We start from the raw sequence: 13,863 nt of genomic DNA, 5'->3' as shown, positions 1-13,863 counted from the left end.
TGGGGGATGAAGGGGGAAGCCCTCTTTGCCCTGCATGCACATGGAACATTGCCGTGGGCTCCCAGTAGGAGTTTGCTGTAGGCAGTTCCCCTGGCCCCTGCCTTCCACCCCAGAAATGACTGCATTTCAGCAGTGCTGAACGGATTGTTTGTGAAGCACTTTGGGATGGAAGGTGCTGTAGAAACACAACAGACTATTGGGGGGGGGGGGTCGGGGGGTTCTTTTGTACCCGAGAGTATCTGTACAAGGTAGAGTTGTTTGCGTGTGAGCATGTGGTTATGTGCTCATGTGTGCATGCATGTGTGTGCACACACCATGTGTACATGTATGCATATGCTGCATATGTGCATCCCTGCATATGGTATGTAAATATGTGAGCGCATGCACATGGGGGGTGCATATGGCATGTGTGCACGTGGGCGTGCATGCATGCACATGAGGTCTACATGCGTGCACGTGTATGTGCACATGGTGTGCGCATTTGTGTCCCCACCTCACCTCCTGCTTGCTGCTGTGAGCTTCTGCCCCAGGCAAATGGTGGTTGTTCTGACTGGCCTGTCTGCCCCCTGTCCCCATCTCACAGGACTGTCCCCAAGTTCATGAAGAGGAGCAAAGCCCCCGACTACAGGGACAAAATGGTCTTTGGGGTCCCGCCAATCATCAACATGCAGAGGACAGGGCAGCCTCTGCCACAGAGCATCCAGCAGGCCATGCGCCACATCCGCAGCCAGTGCCTGGACCAGGTGAGGACCAGGCATCTGCAGTACAACCCTGACCTCCCATTCACTTGCCCACAGCTCACCCCCCCTCATTTTACCTTGTGTCTGCTGGCTGGGTCCTCTCACCATCGCCAGAGCCCTGCAGTAGATGCAGCCATGGTAATCAGGGTGCTCACTTTCCAGGGATCTCTGTGTCTCTGTCAGGGTGCATGAGTGATGGAGGCAACCTCTCGCTTTGGCCCCACTGGCTTAACTCCGTAGGGTGCTGCTCCTTAACCCCAATGCATTCAGATTGCCGTGAGGGGGAGATACAGAGTTGCTTGCCATAGGAGCGTACTGCAGCATTAGAACTGTGTACAGCTTCATTGCCTTTGCCCACAGCCCCTGCCCTGGGCTTCAGTGTAGCTCCACAGCCCTGCAGCCCTCTCAATGGGGCAGGAAGATTGCACTTTATTTAAGGAACCAGTGTCAGCCCCTGCTGGTACCCCTGCCTCGTCCACCAGCACAGCCGACTGGGGTATGGACCTGTCGCTGAGGGGAAGCTTGAAAGTGTGTGGGCTGGTTGGAAGGCCAGCAAGGTGGTAATGAGCTTTGGGGAACTGCAGTAAACTGGGGCTTATTCTTGTCACCCCAGTCTCTGCCTGCCAAACCAGGCGCCTCACCTGGGTGCCCTGGCCCAGCCCACACACAGCAGCGAGCATATCAGGAAGGGCAACAATGTTCTTGCCATCGTGTGGGGAGTGGAGCCCACGACCTTTCACCTAGTCAGTGACTTGACACCCTTCCTCTCAGGCATTGTTGCCTCCTCGACCTTCCTTTGCCCAGGGCCCCCTTCCCAGGATGGGGGAACCCAGACATGCTGGGACGGTGTCTCCTGATGGGCACCACAGAGACTCCCTGGCCAGCTGGGTGTCCTGGCTTCTCACTGGGTAGCAGAGGCTGAGCTGAGGGCGGTCAGCACCTGCCTGAGACCGAGCTAGTTACTCTCTCTGGAGCTCAGGGCTGCCTTGGCTGACTGCTGGACTCTGTGCTTCTCCTGGGCAGATTGGCATTTTCCGGAAGTCGGGGGTGAAGTCTCGGATCCAGGTGCTCAGACACATGAATGAAGCTTCCCCCGACAATGTAAACTATGAAGGGCAGTCGGCCTACGACGTGGCTGACCTGCTGAAGCAGTATTTCCGCGACCTGCCAGAGCCCATCTTCACCAGCAAGCTCACCGACACCTTCCTGCAGATCTATCAGTGTAAGTGCCACTAAAAGTCTCCCTGGGAGAGGCCCCCATCGGGGCAGAGCTAGACAGGGCCCTCAGGGCTGGGAGTGGGTCTAGGCTCAGTAGGGAGTTGGGTCAAAGCTGCAGGAGGTGCTGTGGTGGCCGCTGGGCTGGGCTGCCTAGCTTGGGAGGAAAATCAAGGACTTAGGAGCTCACCCATGGGAGTTGGGAAGAGGCGTCTGCTTGAGAGATGGGGAAACGGAGAGGAGAGAGACGATCTGTGGAGTAAGGGGGCTGATTTGTTGGACCTAGGCTCTATTTAGCCTTATTCTAGCTCTGCGTCCTGAGGGGACTTCCCACTGCTATAGCCTCACCCCATTGCAAATGCTCTGCCAGCAGCAGTGGAGTAAAACTGACTGGTCGGCATAGGCTTCTAACCAGGGAGCAGAGCCGGAGCAGTGAGGGGTGCTTCAGAGCATGGCTGGGCCCTTTCCTCAGTCCCCACTGCTTGGCACCATTGAGGTGGTTGTCGGCATGCAGTTGCACGGCTCTTAGTTGTGACCGAGTGCTGCCCTCAGAGGAATACATGGGCTGTGGTCCGTCCCAGGCCCTGTGAACATGCTGCTAGGAGAGAAGTGTCACCAGGGGAGATTTTCGCTGTGAAATGGCCTACGAACAAATCTTGCTGTGACCAGCTCCACACAATGAGAGGCCGGCAGTAAGGTGTCCTGGGGCTCTTTGACTGGACAGCAGTTTCGGTATGAGGAGAGCAAGTACCCTTATTTTCTGGGGCCACACCTAGCTGCCACTTGGTCCAATCAGCCAAGTCTAGAGGAGCTCCTAATGTGTAGGGTCCCAGAGCCTGGCTGACCACAGGCTCCTTCACTTTGCCTTCAGTTGTCCCAAAAGAGCAAAGGCTGCAAGCTGTCCAGGCAGCCATCATCCTGATGCCAGATGAGAACCGGGAGGTGCTCCAGACATTGTTGTACTTCCTGAGTGACATTGCCTCAGCTGAGGAGAACCAGATGACATCCGGGAACCTGGCGGTGTGTCTGGCCCCATCCATTTTCCACCTCAACGTGTCCAAAAAGGAGAGCACCTCACCCAGGTAATGCACAGTCAATTCAGACTCCCAGCGCTCCCCTCCACAATCCCTCTCCCTGTCTTCCGAACTGGAGACACAGCCTGGTGGTACCCTGGCTGGCCCAGTTACATTTGGGTGCACTCGCTGTGTCATCTACACTGAGGCTGGGTCAGACAAAGGGGGGAAGGGCTTCCATTCCAACGGGTTCCCTCTGCTCATGCTCTCTATGAGGGGCTGCGAGGGACTCCTAGAGGACATGCTAGGGGAAGGAGCTTCCAGCTAAGGTCCTAACTCTCAAGCCCAGTGCTGTGGGAGTCCCTCTGAGAGCCATGGCACAGGCACAGAGTTATGCCTTATGCCAGGCCTTATGCCACATGGGCACAGCGGACGAGTGGCATAAGGCCTGGGCCACAAGGAGCCTACAGCCTAATCTTCCTCCTGGGCTGAGCACAGCAGTAACAGAGTAATCACCCTGATGGTAGTACAGCAGCATACAGTCCCCAGTGAGAGACATAGTGAGGTTCCCAATGTGAGGGCAGGAGGGGAAGGAGTCTACGGCCAGCCCAGCTCTGCTGAAAACTGATAGGATTAGGAAGCTGCAGTACTGATGTTTCACCACAGGGTGTCAGCAGGACTCTCCTTAGGGCTCCATCTTTTCAATTAGTACAATACAGTGATTCCTCCCCTGCCAGTATCCCTCCCTGTTGCAAGGATGCATAGGGTGCCTCCGGCTGAACCCTTACTCCCAGGTCTCTCGTGGCCGTCACTCCCTCTGCTGGGTCTCACTAGTCTGCATTCTCTTGGGCAGGATGATTCAGAAGAGAGGCACCATAGGAAAGCCTGACCAGAAGGACCTGAATGAAAACATGGCTGCCACCCAGGGGCTCTCCCATATGATCACAGACTGTAAGAAGCTGTTCCAGGTAGGTAGCTGCAGCTCCAGGTGAGCGATTCTTTGTTGTCTAGGTACTTACCTGGCCCCTCCTTGCTGTACAATCTGAGCACCCCTGGATTTTGTCCTCACAGAACCCCTGCTCAGTAGGGCAGTGCTGCCTTCCACCCGGTACAGCTGAGGTACACGATAGATGAAGTGACTTGCCCAAGTCACATGGCAGGTCCTTGGCTGGGTTGATAAGTGAGCTCAGTTCTTCCAAGATCTGGGCATTAAACCATCCTTCTGCCATTGCCGTACAGAAGCTAGCCAGCAGCAGGCCCTGTCTCGCCTGTGATCGTGTAACGATGAAACCCTTCTCCTCTCGGCAAGTCAAATGACTGTGGAAAGGGTCTGGGAGGAGATGTGTAGAAGTAGCAGGTGCCCGGGCACTTTCCCTGTGTGCTCTGGGGACTGGCGTACAACTGGAGAGGAATCTGACAGAAACGGTGCCAGTCTGTGTAGAATGCTGCTCTGAGGGAATTCAACTCTCACAGCAGAGTCTGCCTTCATCCCAATGTACTCCTCCCCGACACCCATCAGCGCCTTGTCATGGTACCTGGGAAAGGCCAAGATTCTCTTTTGAAACCACTCACTGTTACTCATTGCCTGCCCTAGGAAAACTCTATGAAGTGCGATAGAATCAGAGAAGTGTAGGACCGGAAGGGACCTCAGTAGGTCATCTAGTTCAGTCCCCTGCACTCATGGCAGGACTAAGTATAAATAGACCATTCCTGACAGAGGATTGTCTAATCTGTTCTTAAAAACCTCCAATGACGGAGATTCCACAACCTCTCTAGCCAATTTATTCCAGTGCTTACCCACCCTGACAGAAAGTTTTTCCTAATATCCAACCTAAACCGCCCTTGCTGCAATTTAAGCCCATTGCTTTTTGTCCTATCCTAAGGGGTTAATAAGAACAATATTTCACCCTCCTCCTTGTAACTACCTTTTATGTACTTGAAAAGTGTTATCATGTCCCCTCTCAGTCTTCTCTTCTCCAGACTAAACAAACCCAATTTTTTTGATCTTCCCTCAGAGCTCATGTTTTCTAGACCTTTCATCATTTTTGTTGCTCTCCTCTGGACTTCATCCAGTTTGTCCACATCCTTCCTGAAATGTGGCACCCAGAACTGGACACAATGCTCCAGCTGAGGCCTTATCAGCGTGGAGTAGAGCAGAAGAATTACTTCTCCTGTCTTGCTTACAGCACTTCCACTAATACATCCCAGAAGGATGTTTGCTTTTTTCGCAAGTGTTACACTGTTGACTCATATTTAGCTTGTGGTCCACTATGACCCCCAGATTTCTTTCTGCAGTACTCCTTCCTAGGCAGTCATTTCCCATTTTATGTATGCAACTGATTGTTCCTTCCTAAGTGGAGTACTTTGCATTTGTCCCTTATTGAATTTCATCCTATTTACTTCAGGCCATTTCTCCCGTTTGTCCAGCGGGGCTCCCCTTCCCCACATGCTCCTGAGCACACACTGTGCTACTACGCAGCAATCCCAGCTTGGGGAGCAATAGGCCAGGCCTGCTAACCAATCCCAGGTGTGTCTCGAGTGGCATTGCAGAGCACTTATCACAGGGCACAGACCCAGACAGGACGGCTGTGCTGTATCATGCTCATTCATCCACTGTCCAGGTGGAATTTCCTCAGTGTTCCAGGGACCTAGTAATTGCACTGGATTGGCCCAAGAATCCATCTGGTCCAGTTTCCTTTTGCCAACAGTGCCCAGGACCAGATGCTCTAGAGGAATGTGCAAGACGCCCCCAGTGAGCAGTTATGGAATAACCTGCTTCCCGCAGGGGATGTTTCTGTCTAACTTCCAAAGTTAGTAGCTTATGTCCCTGAAGCAGGGAGGCTTATCTCCCTTGTAGAAATACTTTTTTACCCTCCCTAAATTGACTGCTCCCATCTTAACATTTGGGACATCAGGTGATAGGTGGGGGAGGTGTGATGACACCCAATGAGCCCCGATGTCACTGGACCTAATCTGTCCTGCTGGTTGGTGTGCAGCATTGTTTGGGCTATTGGTATTGGCATCCCAGAGTCAGTCTGGGTCAGAGAGGTGAGCTCAGGGTTTGTTGTGGAGTGATTTCAGGAGACAGAGTGGGTGAGCAATTACTAGCGACCACTCTTGGGTTTTTAAACTTCTCAGTCCCATGTATCTGGTTTCTAGATACCCCCCGACATGATGCTTCAGCTGGGCAACTCCTACGTGGCAGCAGACGCCCACCCGCTCTCCCTGGCTGAGCTTCTGAGCCACAGCTTGCAAGGGGAAGGCAAGGATGTCCAGGCTTACTTGGAAGACAATGTGCAGAACCTGCTCAAAGAGTCCTCCGAGAGGTTCAAAGGGTGGCTCAGCACCGCAGGGCCCCAGAACACAGAGCTCTCTTGCAAAAAGGTAACGTCCATGCTGGGAAGGCTTTGCACATGCAGGTGTATTTAGAGTATATGGAGATATTCAGCATCAGACTAATCAGTGGACATGCATCCTGGTAGATTTCTTCATGAGCCACAGATACACACAGACACACAGCATGGCTGCCAGCTAAACTGCTCTGTCAACTAGACCTCATACCCTTTGGCTAGGTAGTGTATACAGCAGTTCCTTCCATGGCAGTGTGATGACGCTAACTAGCAGAAGCCAAGGAACTGGATAACCAGAGACAAGCACAGAGTACTCTGTGCCAGGAGGCCCAATAAAGAATCCCCTTTATATTCACTGCAGATGAGCTGGTTCAGACATAGAGGCCTCTCACCTGTGAGCCAATGGAGTAAGCCCAGTGAGCTGCTAACACCTGAGCAGGTCTCCCCTGTTCCATCCAGTAGGGGGCAGGCTGCACATAGTCACCAGCCCATGTAAGGCAGTTCCCCTGCTCCTATGGCAGGGAGGCCTCAAGGGGCCACTTGTTGCCCTTAGGTTTCTTGGCTTGAAAGCCTGACTGAGTTCCTCCACTACGGGCTTCCACAGGTTGGTGACGGACATCCGCTGCGTTTGTGGAAGGTCTCCACAGAGATGAAGGCCCCTCCCTACATGGTGCTGCAAAGGGTACTTCGGGAGCGTCACTTTTGGGATGAGGACCTGCTGCAAGGCGAAGTGATAGAGGCCCTGGACAAGAACATGGAGGTTTATCACTACGTCACGGACAGCATGGCGCCCCATCCCCGCAGGGACTTCATCGTTCTCAGGTGAGGTGGGAGGAAGAAGCACTTCAGGGGGAGGGAATCTGGACCAGCATGGAGGCAAGGTGCAATCTCTCCAACTCCCCTATCTAGGCAGGGAGCTATTGGTCCTGGTGTGGAATGTCCCGTGCCTTTATATCAGAGGGTGGTCAACATACCCACCCGCAATTTACCCAGGCAGACTACAGACCAAAGGAGGTCCCCGGAGGTCTGCGGTGTGGCTGCCCTGAGGCGTGTGGAGATTCCAGGTCCTGGCTGGGAATGCTCCCTCTGCATCAGCGACAACATACTGCTCTCAGGGGTTGGGCAGCCTGAAAATGCCTTAGACAGACACAGATCAAGGAGGCGTGTTTCCTTCTGGGAAGCGTATTCTCTGTGGGCTGCACCTTTGTGTTAAAGGTGAGGGTGGCTGCAGCATCCTGCTCTGTTTTCTCTCAAGTGACGATGGGGTGGCCTTATGTCCCATTTTGGCCAGGACAGTCCCTTTTTTAAGCCCTGTCCCGGCCATCCTGACTTGTTTGGCCAAAGTGGGCATTTGTCCTGTTTGCTCTTGCCAACAAATGCCCACTTTTGTCAAAATAGTGAGTGATGCCAGCCCCCTGCAGGGGGAAAGCAGGGTTGGGGAGGGGCGCAGGCAGGGCTTGAGCAAGCAGTGACACCAGCCTTGTGGGGGGAGCAGGCAGGGCTTGTGAGCAGCGACGTCAGCCCTGCATGGGGAGGGGAGGGGGCTCGGGTGAGCGGTTTGGGCCCACGCACTGTCCTGTTTTCCCTTGGGGAAATATGGACCCTCGCTTTGCTTGTTCCCTCCTACAGGAAGTGGCACACGGACCTACTGCGAGGGGCTTGCCTGTTGGTCTCCATGTCACTGGAACATGAAAAGCTGCAGGTGGAAGGAGGGGTCAGGGCCGTGGTGTTAACATCTCAGTATCTGATTGAACCGTGTGGGTTGGGTCAGTCCAAAGTGACCCACGTCTGCAGAGCTGATCTCAGGTAAAGGCCTTTTACTCTGTTTCTGTAATCCAGTGTGACATGTGATCTGAGCACAGACTGGGAGTGAGGAAGCTGTGGGTACCAATGCTAGCTCCGACAGTGACTCACTGTGACCTCTCTGGTCTGCACAATGGGAAGCATACACACTTACTTGCAGGGGGGCTGGGAGGTGTAATTAGTTTCCGCACGGTGCCGTATACATACAGTCATTGCTAGCACTCCCTACCCCTCCATCAATTATCGTTTATTATTTAACACCTCCCCCACACAAGCACACTAGATGGCTCACAGGCAGGTAAATTATTAGTTGCGCTGCAGTAACACCAAGGAATCATGGGCCAGGACCCATTGTGCTAGGCACTATCCAAACCGAGAACACAAAGATGATCCTTGCCCCAAAGAGCTTACAATCTAAGTTCAACATGGTGCAGCAAAACACAAGTGTGGGAGTGGTGGAGGCTGGAGAAGGGTTGCAACCTAGGGTAAGAAGGATGGTCTAGGGATAGGGCACTGGCCTAGGACCCAGGAGATCTACATCCATTTCCAGCTCAGACACGGCCTTCATGTGTGACCTTAATTACCCTGTCCCTCATCTGTAAATTGGGGGTGTTGCTTCCCTAGCTCACATGGATAAAATCCATGTCATGGCTGAGAGACACTCACTCGGCTACTACCATAGTCTATGTAGAAAATAGGAAGATTGTGTGGCTTCTCAGCCTCTTCTAGAGGAATATGCCTGGTGAGAGAGAGGCCTTGTGACCCAGCTCAGAAGGGGAAGTTTAGTAGATTGCACAGAGATGGTGGTGGGAGGAATGGGGCCTCGAGGCCACACCTGCACTGCCAAAGTGATCTGAAGGATGGAAAGTAGGAGGGGTCAGAGTTATGTAGGACCTCAAAGGTTACAGGGGTATTCTCTAGCAATTTGGTTTACCCCAGCAGGTCCCCAGGGAGCTGGCCAGACAAGTTACTGCTGGGTCACAGCTTCCAGTCTGTCCAAGATCACTATTGATCCACAGTCATTCCCGTCAGATGGCTGTCCAGGTGCCTGTGTGTAACATGCTGGTGATCCCAGTCCAATTCCTTGGAGGCTGCTGGCATCCCATAGTATCACTGGTAGGAGTCCCTCCAGGTTGGGATGAGATACACTGGCAGGCTGCAGTGTTAGGGGCTCATGTGTCTCTGTTGGGAGTGCTAATTGTACCATATATCTGGGAAAAACAAGACCCTCTGCATTATCCCTTAATTTTCTGCAGCAAACTAGACTAGGGTGGAGCAGCCTTAGCTAGGAAAGGGAGCCAGTGCAGCGTTCAGTCTTGCTTTATAATCATGCCCATGCCTTGCATGGCATATGCAGTGTGGGAGAATGGGGAAGGGAATATTCCCTATGATGTCTGCTGGTGCTTGCTCACACTGCCCCAGAGCATGTATGTTGATAGTCCCTTTTATCCTGAAATGGGCCCTGCTGTTCATGAAAAACCATGTTATTCTCCAGCATTTGACAATGGCTTCTTCTCTGTGCTGTTGTCTCTCCAGGGGCCGGTCTCCCGAGTGGTACAGCAAGGTCTTTGGACAACTTTGTGCCATGGAGCTGGCAAGGATACGAGAGTCTTTCTCAGTGCTTAACCCATGTGGCCCTGAGACAAAGATCTGAGGAGACTGGAAGATGCTCGCTCCTGTTTGATCATGAACCTCCCAGACAACGTGGGGTGGAGCATGGAGAGGGAACATGGCCATCAGCAGGCTGTTGGCATCTGGTTGGGTGGGGGCAGTGCCTTTCCAGGCACCTGAGCATGAGCCTTCCTTTGAACCAACCACCAACCCTGAACGAGCCAATTGTTTTTTCCATCTTTGTGTGATCCCTTTTCTCTTACACACCAGGGACCTTCAGAGCTGTGCCCAGCGACATGCCCTCCTGGGCACCAGGGGCCAAACGGAAGCCATCATTTCCTGCTTCCAGAATGCCTGTTGCTGGTTGGAAGGCAGCGAGTCTCCGCCCTAAAGCTCTGAAGAGCAGCTTTGCAGAAACAAACCAGTGTGCTGCTTGTGGGACAGCTCTCTCCAGCAATTGCCCGCCCACCCTGGGGAGAGTGGGGCTGGGGAGTCCATACAGCAGGCTGAGCTGTGAAGCAACTGGACCAGAGTCAGACCCATTAACCCCCTTTGCCAAACTGACCATGGGCTCACCCTCTCAGCCCAGGTGCTGGACTCAGCCACAAGAGTGATGGTGCTTGAAGTGACCAAGGATGATGCTGATGTGTAGGAGAAGTGAGAGACGGCGGAGCTGGTGCAGTGTCTGTATGGCCGTGTGTGGTGTTAGGAGGAGCATCTGCTGGGGATGTTACAGTGTGTGTGAGCTGTACCTAGCAGCGTGGCACACAGGCAATCATAGTCTGAGGAGCTGGTTAATGTCAGATGGATGCTGTTGTTATTTTGGTTTATAATTAATGACTGCCATGTGTTGAATGGCAAAAAGGAAGCTATTTTACTCTGGGTGCTGAATTTCACTGGGGAAGGAACTCCAGGTCAGTGCTTTCTACTTGATCAGACACAGGGAATCTCTAGCACCCCTGTTTTTAGCACAAGGCCATGTGGACCGATGAATGAGGGTGCAAATGCTTTGCTAACCAGGGGCCCAGTCCTAATCCCCATTGAATCCAGTGGGAGCTTAGCCATTCATTTTAATTAACTGGATCAGATCCGAGTTTGATGAGTCCAAATTCCAAAGCATACACCCTTGTCCTTGTATCTGTGTGTCAGCTGTACATGGAGGGTTGCCATTACAAGGCTGGGGGTGAGACCAAAATGGCACAGTGCAGCTCCCTGATCCCCCTTTGGCTGGGTTTAGTAAGCATCAAGGTACTCCGAGGGTCAGAGTTCCATTTGCCTTGGGGTGTGGGGGAGGTGAAGAACACCCCCTCCATTACATGAAGACACCCTAAAAATGTATCATCCTGCTGGCAAACTATAGCCTGCATGCAGGGGAGGTCTAATAGCGTTGGCCAATGAGGTGTGACCAGAGGGAGTGCAGGGGGCCTGGTCTCATAACTCCACTGTGCAGAGTCTGCTTCCACTAAGAGAGTAATGTGAGTTGCCCCAAACTATTCTACATTAGTGCCATTTTAGTCAACCAGATGGGCAGGGATTGGGTTAGTACAGTCTAGTTTGCTCATATTGTTATGGACACTTGATCTCCCCTTAATTCTCTCCCCCCAGAGAAGCAGTGCTCGCTGCACTGCAGAGGGGAGGGAAAGGCAACGCCATAACTCTTGATCCAAGGATCCCACTTCTGTGATTGTGTCACTCCCCCACTTTCCCTCCAAGCTCAAAAACAATCTGACCATGACATGCACTTGACGGGGTTTCTTTTTTAACCAGAGACCCAAACAACTGGACATTGTTCCAATTGGAAGGCAACAAAACCCACTGGCAGTAGAAATTGTCAGTTTCCCCAGTAACAAACTTTCCCTCTTCCTAGTGCACACCAGCTATATTCTGTTTGTGTTTGGTTTTGTATAACTAACGTTTGGGACTGATTCTTGCCTCATTTTTTTATGTTTCTTTTTCTATCTATAAATACTGTACAGTTGGAATATTAATATATAACTCAGGCGGTAAGAGCTTGGTGCTAGATGTTGAACACCAGAGCGATGTGTGTTTTCTATTTAAGGGACTTCTTTTTTGTATCAGATGCAGCCGCTGCAGATTGTCTGACTTCAAAGGGGGCAGCAGTTTCCCCGCCGTGTAATAATAAAGTACTAATGGCATCCGCTGGCTGATGATGAAACCTTGATGGACCTTTACTGCTGAGGTCTGTGCTTCCTTCTTACCCAGCACCAGTCTGACACAGGTTCCAGGGCTGTAGAGCGGGGGTTTGAAGCCACCTGACCACAGCCCCGTGTCATGACAGAATGAGGCGCAGTGTGTAATTCATTAGTGTTTTGTAAAGCATGTGGCAGGCAAAAAGAAATGGACAAGGGCTATTATTATTATTGCTGCAGTTGGGGGGCAGTTGCTATGGGTCTCACACAAGTTAGCTTCACACCTATCAGAGGACCCTTCCCGTTGCTCCCAAACAATCTGATTTTGCCCGTTGACTTTCCCTCTGGCCCCAGAGTACAAATGGCCAGCCCTCCTTTCTATTCCTCTGAGCTGCTGGCAGGGGCTGGGCTGTCCTTCCTCCAGATTCCCTGCCTGGCTCAGCATCAGGCTCTGATCAGCACCAACTGAGACAGCAAGGACCCTAGGGTGGACTGACGGAGTAGGCAGTGTGTTTGCTAAGCAATGGAAATTCCTTCTGGGCCCAGGCTGCCAGTATGCTACCAGGAACGAGGCTGGTGTTATCTGAACTGCTGGCCTCACGGGAGGGCTGAAAGGAGTTAGGGGCGGAGGACAGACCGGCAAGCAGTGCATTAAATGGTCATATCCATGCCTCAAGGGGTGGGTCGGCCTGTCAATTTAAGGCCTCCATGTGTTAATCTCATTCTCTCATCGAGCTCACATAGTGGTACCCTCTGGGTTTGTAGCCTACCTGAAGCCCTGCAGTGTTGTCCACAGCTACCAGCTGCCCCCATCGCTTAGCACAAGACGTGTACGAACATAGCCCTCCAGAAGAATCACAGTGTCATTAAGCAGCATTTCTGATGCACTCTCCCCGACCCCCTTTTCTTTCCTCCTCCCTGCTACCAGCACTTGGTATCTACCTGGTCACCTGCCCAGGGCTCCTACCCTGCAGCTGCAAGTGCCTTGGCTTCAACCAGATGCTAGCTCCTCCCAAAGGAGCTGTGGCATCCAACACGCAAAACTAGGGCAGACGGTTTCTGGGCTCCCTGAGAGTAGAAGCACAGCCCGTCTCTCCTGCTCGCCGTTCTGTGCACCTCACACACCCCAGTGCAGGGGGTAACGCACATGGAGGTGGCTCCCTTGGGACTCCAGGCCATAGTCACAATGTGCAGCATGCTGTGGTCCTAAGGCTGTGCCCAAAGAGAACCCCAGCGAGCTGAGAGCTGTTAACTTTCAATCCCATGCTCTGTTCCTTCTCCCCGCCCCACCGCAGAGCGAGCCGTGCCCCAAGAGCCTGCTGCTCCAGCGCTGGGATCATTCCAAAACCAAACAGGGGACGTCAGTAACTCCGGCCCTGGGGGTGGCTGAAACAAACTCCACTGGCTCTTGGCCACCAGTGGAGCTCGGGGTGGTACGCCCTGCCAGGTTATTCTCCCCTGGGATTGGGGGTGGGGCTAGCCAGCCCACGCAGCGTATGGCAGGGAGACAGAACTGCTATTGCCAAGGCAGAGCCCAGCCACCCCCTGGAGAAGGGCAATTCTTGCCTCCTTCCCAGGAGTAAATCAGAGAGCAGCAGAGGCTAGGGAAGGATCACCAACCGGCCCCCCGGGTTGCTATCTTACTGCTGGCAGCAGTTCCCTAGGAATGGTTTGGGGCACAGGCTGCATTAGCCCTGGGGAGTTGGTGCCTCAGTTGCAAGGATTCGTGTTCTAAAGGTGCGAGCCCAGGTATGACTGGAGAACAGGGCGTGGCCGTGAGTCCCTGCTGAACGTAGTGGCTGGGGTAGCAGGCCCTGAATGGGGACACCTGCCCTGAACACGGGCCTAGCGGTCAGGGTGGTGTAGGAAGTATCAGGGGACAGCACCACCTTCCTTTCCTTGTGCAGCATTTCACCCACAATAGCAGCTGCTGCCTGGGTCCCACAGCCAAGGCTTCCCCAAGGGCTGAGGGCAGCCTCAA

The 13,863-nt window shown here is 53.1% G+C and overlaps 1 protein-coding gene across 3 annotated transcripts in view; it reads left to right on the top strand.

Annotated features, from left to right (window-relative positions):
- The window catches only part of STARD8 (StAR related lipid transfer domain containing 8), a 139,338-nt gene extending 127,457 nt beyond the window's left edge, over positions 1 to 11,881 (top strand). For all 3 annotated transcript variants that reach the window (XM_077826681.1, XM_077826683.1, XM_077826682.1), the window contains exons 7-14: positions 584 to 743; positions 1,764 to 1,962; positions 2,827 to 3,037; positions 3,822 to 3,936; positions 6,128 to 6,352; positions 6,923 to 7,140; positions 7,948 to 8,124; positions 9,658 to 11,881. In XM_077826681.1, the coding sequence (XP_077682807.1) occupies positions 584 to 743; positions 1,764 to 1,962; positions 2,827 to 3,037; positions 3,822 to 3,936; positions 6,128 to 6,352; positions 6,923 to 7,140; positions 7,948 to 8,124; positions 9,658 to 9,775 (1,423 nt within the window). In that variant the 3' untranslated portion in view covers positions 9,776 to 11,881. The remainder of the gene's footprint in view (positions 1 to 583; positions 744 to 1,763; positions 1,963 to 2,826; positions 3,038 to 3,821; positions 3,937 to 6,127; positions 6,353 to 6,922; positions 7,141 to 7,947; positions 8,125 to 9,657) is intronic.
- The last annotated feature ends 1,982 nt before the right edge of the window (positions 11,882 to 13,863 follow it).

Source organism: Eretmochelys imbricata, chromosome 9, assembly GCF_965152235.1.
Source record: "Eretmochelys imbricata isolate rEreImb1 chromosome 9, rEreImb1.hap1, whole genome shotgun sequence".
Classification (NCBI taxonomy): Eukaryota; Metazoa; Chordata; order Testudines; family Cheloniidae; genus Eretmochelys; species Eretmochelys imbricata.
The sequence above is the reverse complement of the archived record's forward strand: the minus strand, read 5'-3'. Positions and strand labels throughout refer to the sequence as shown.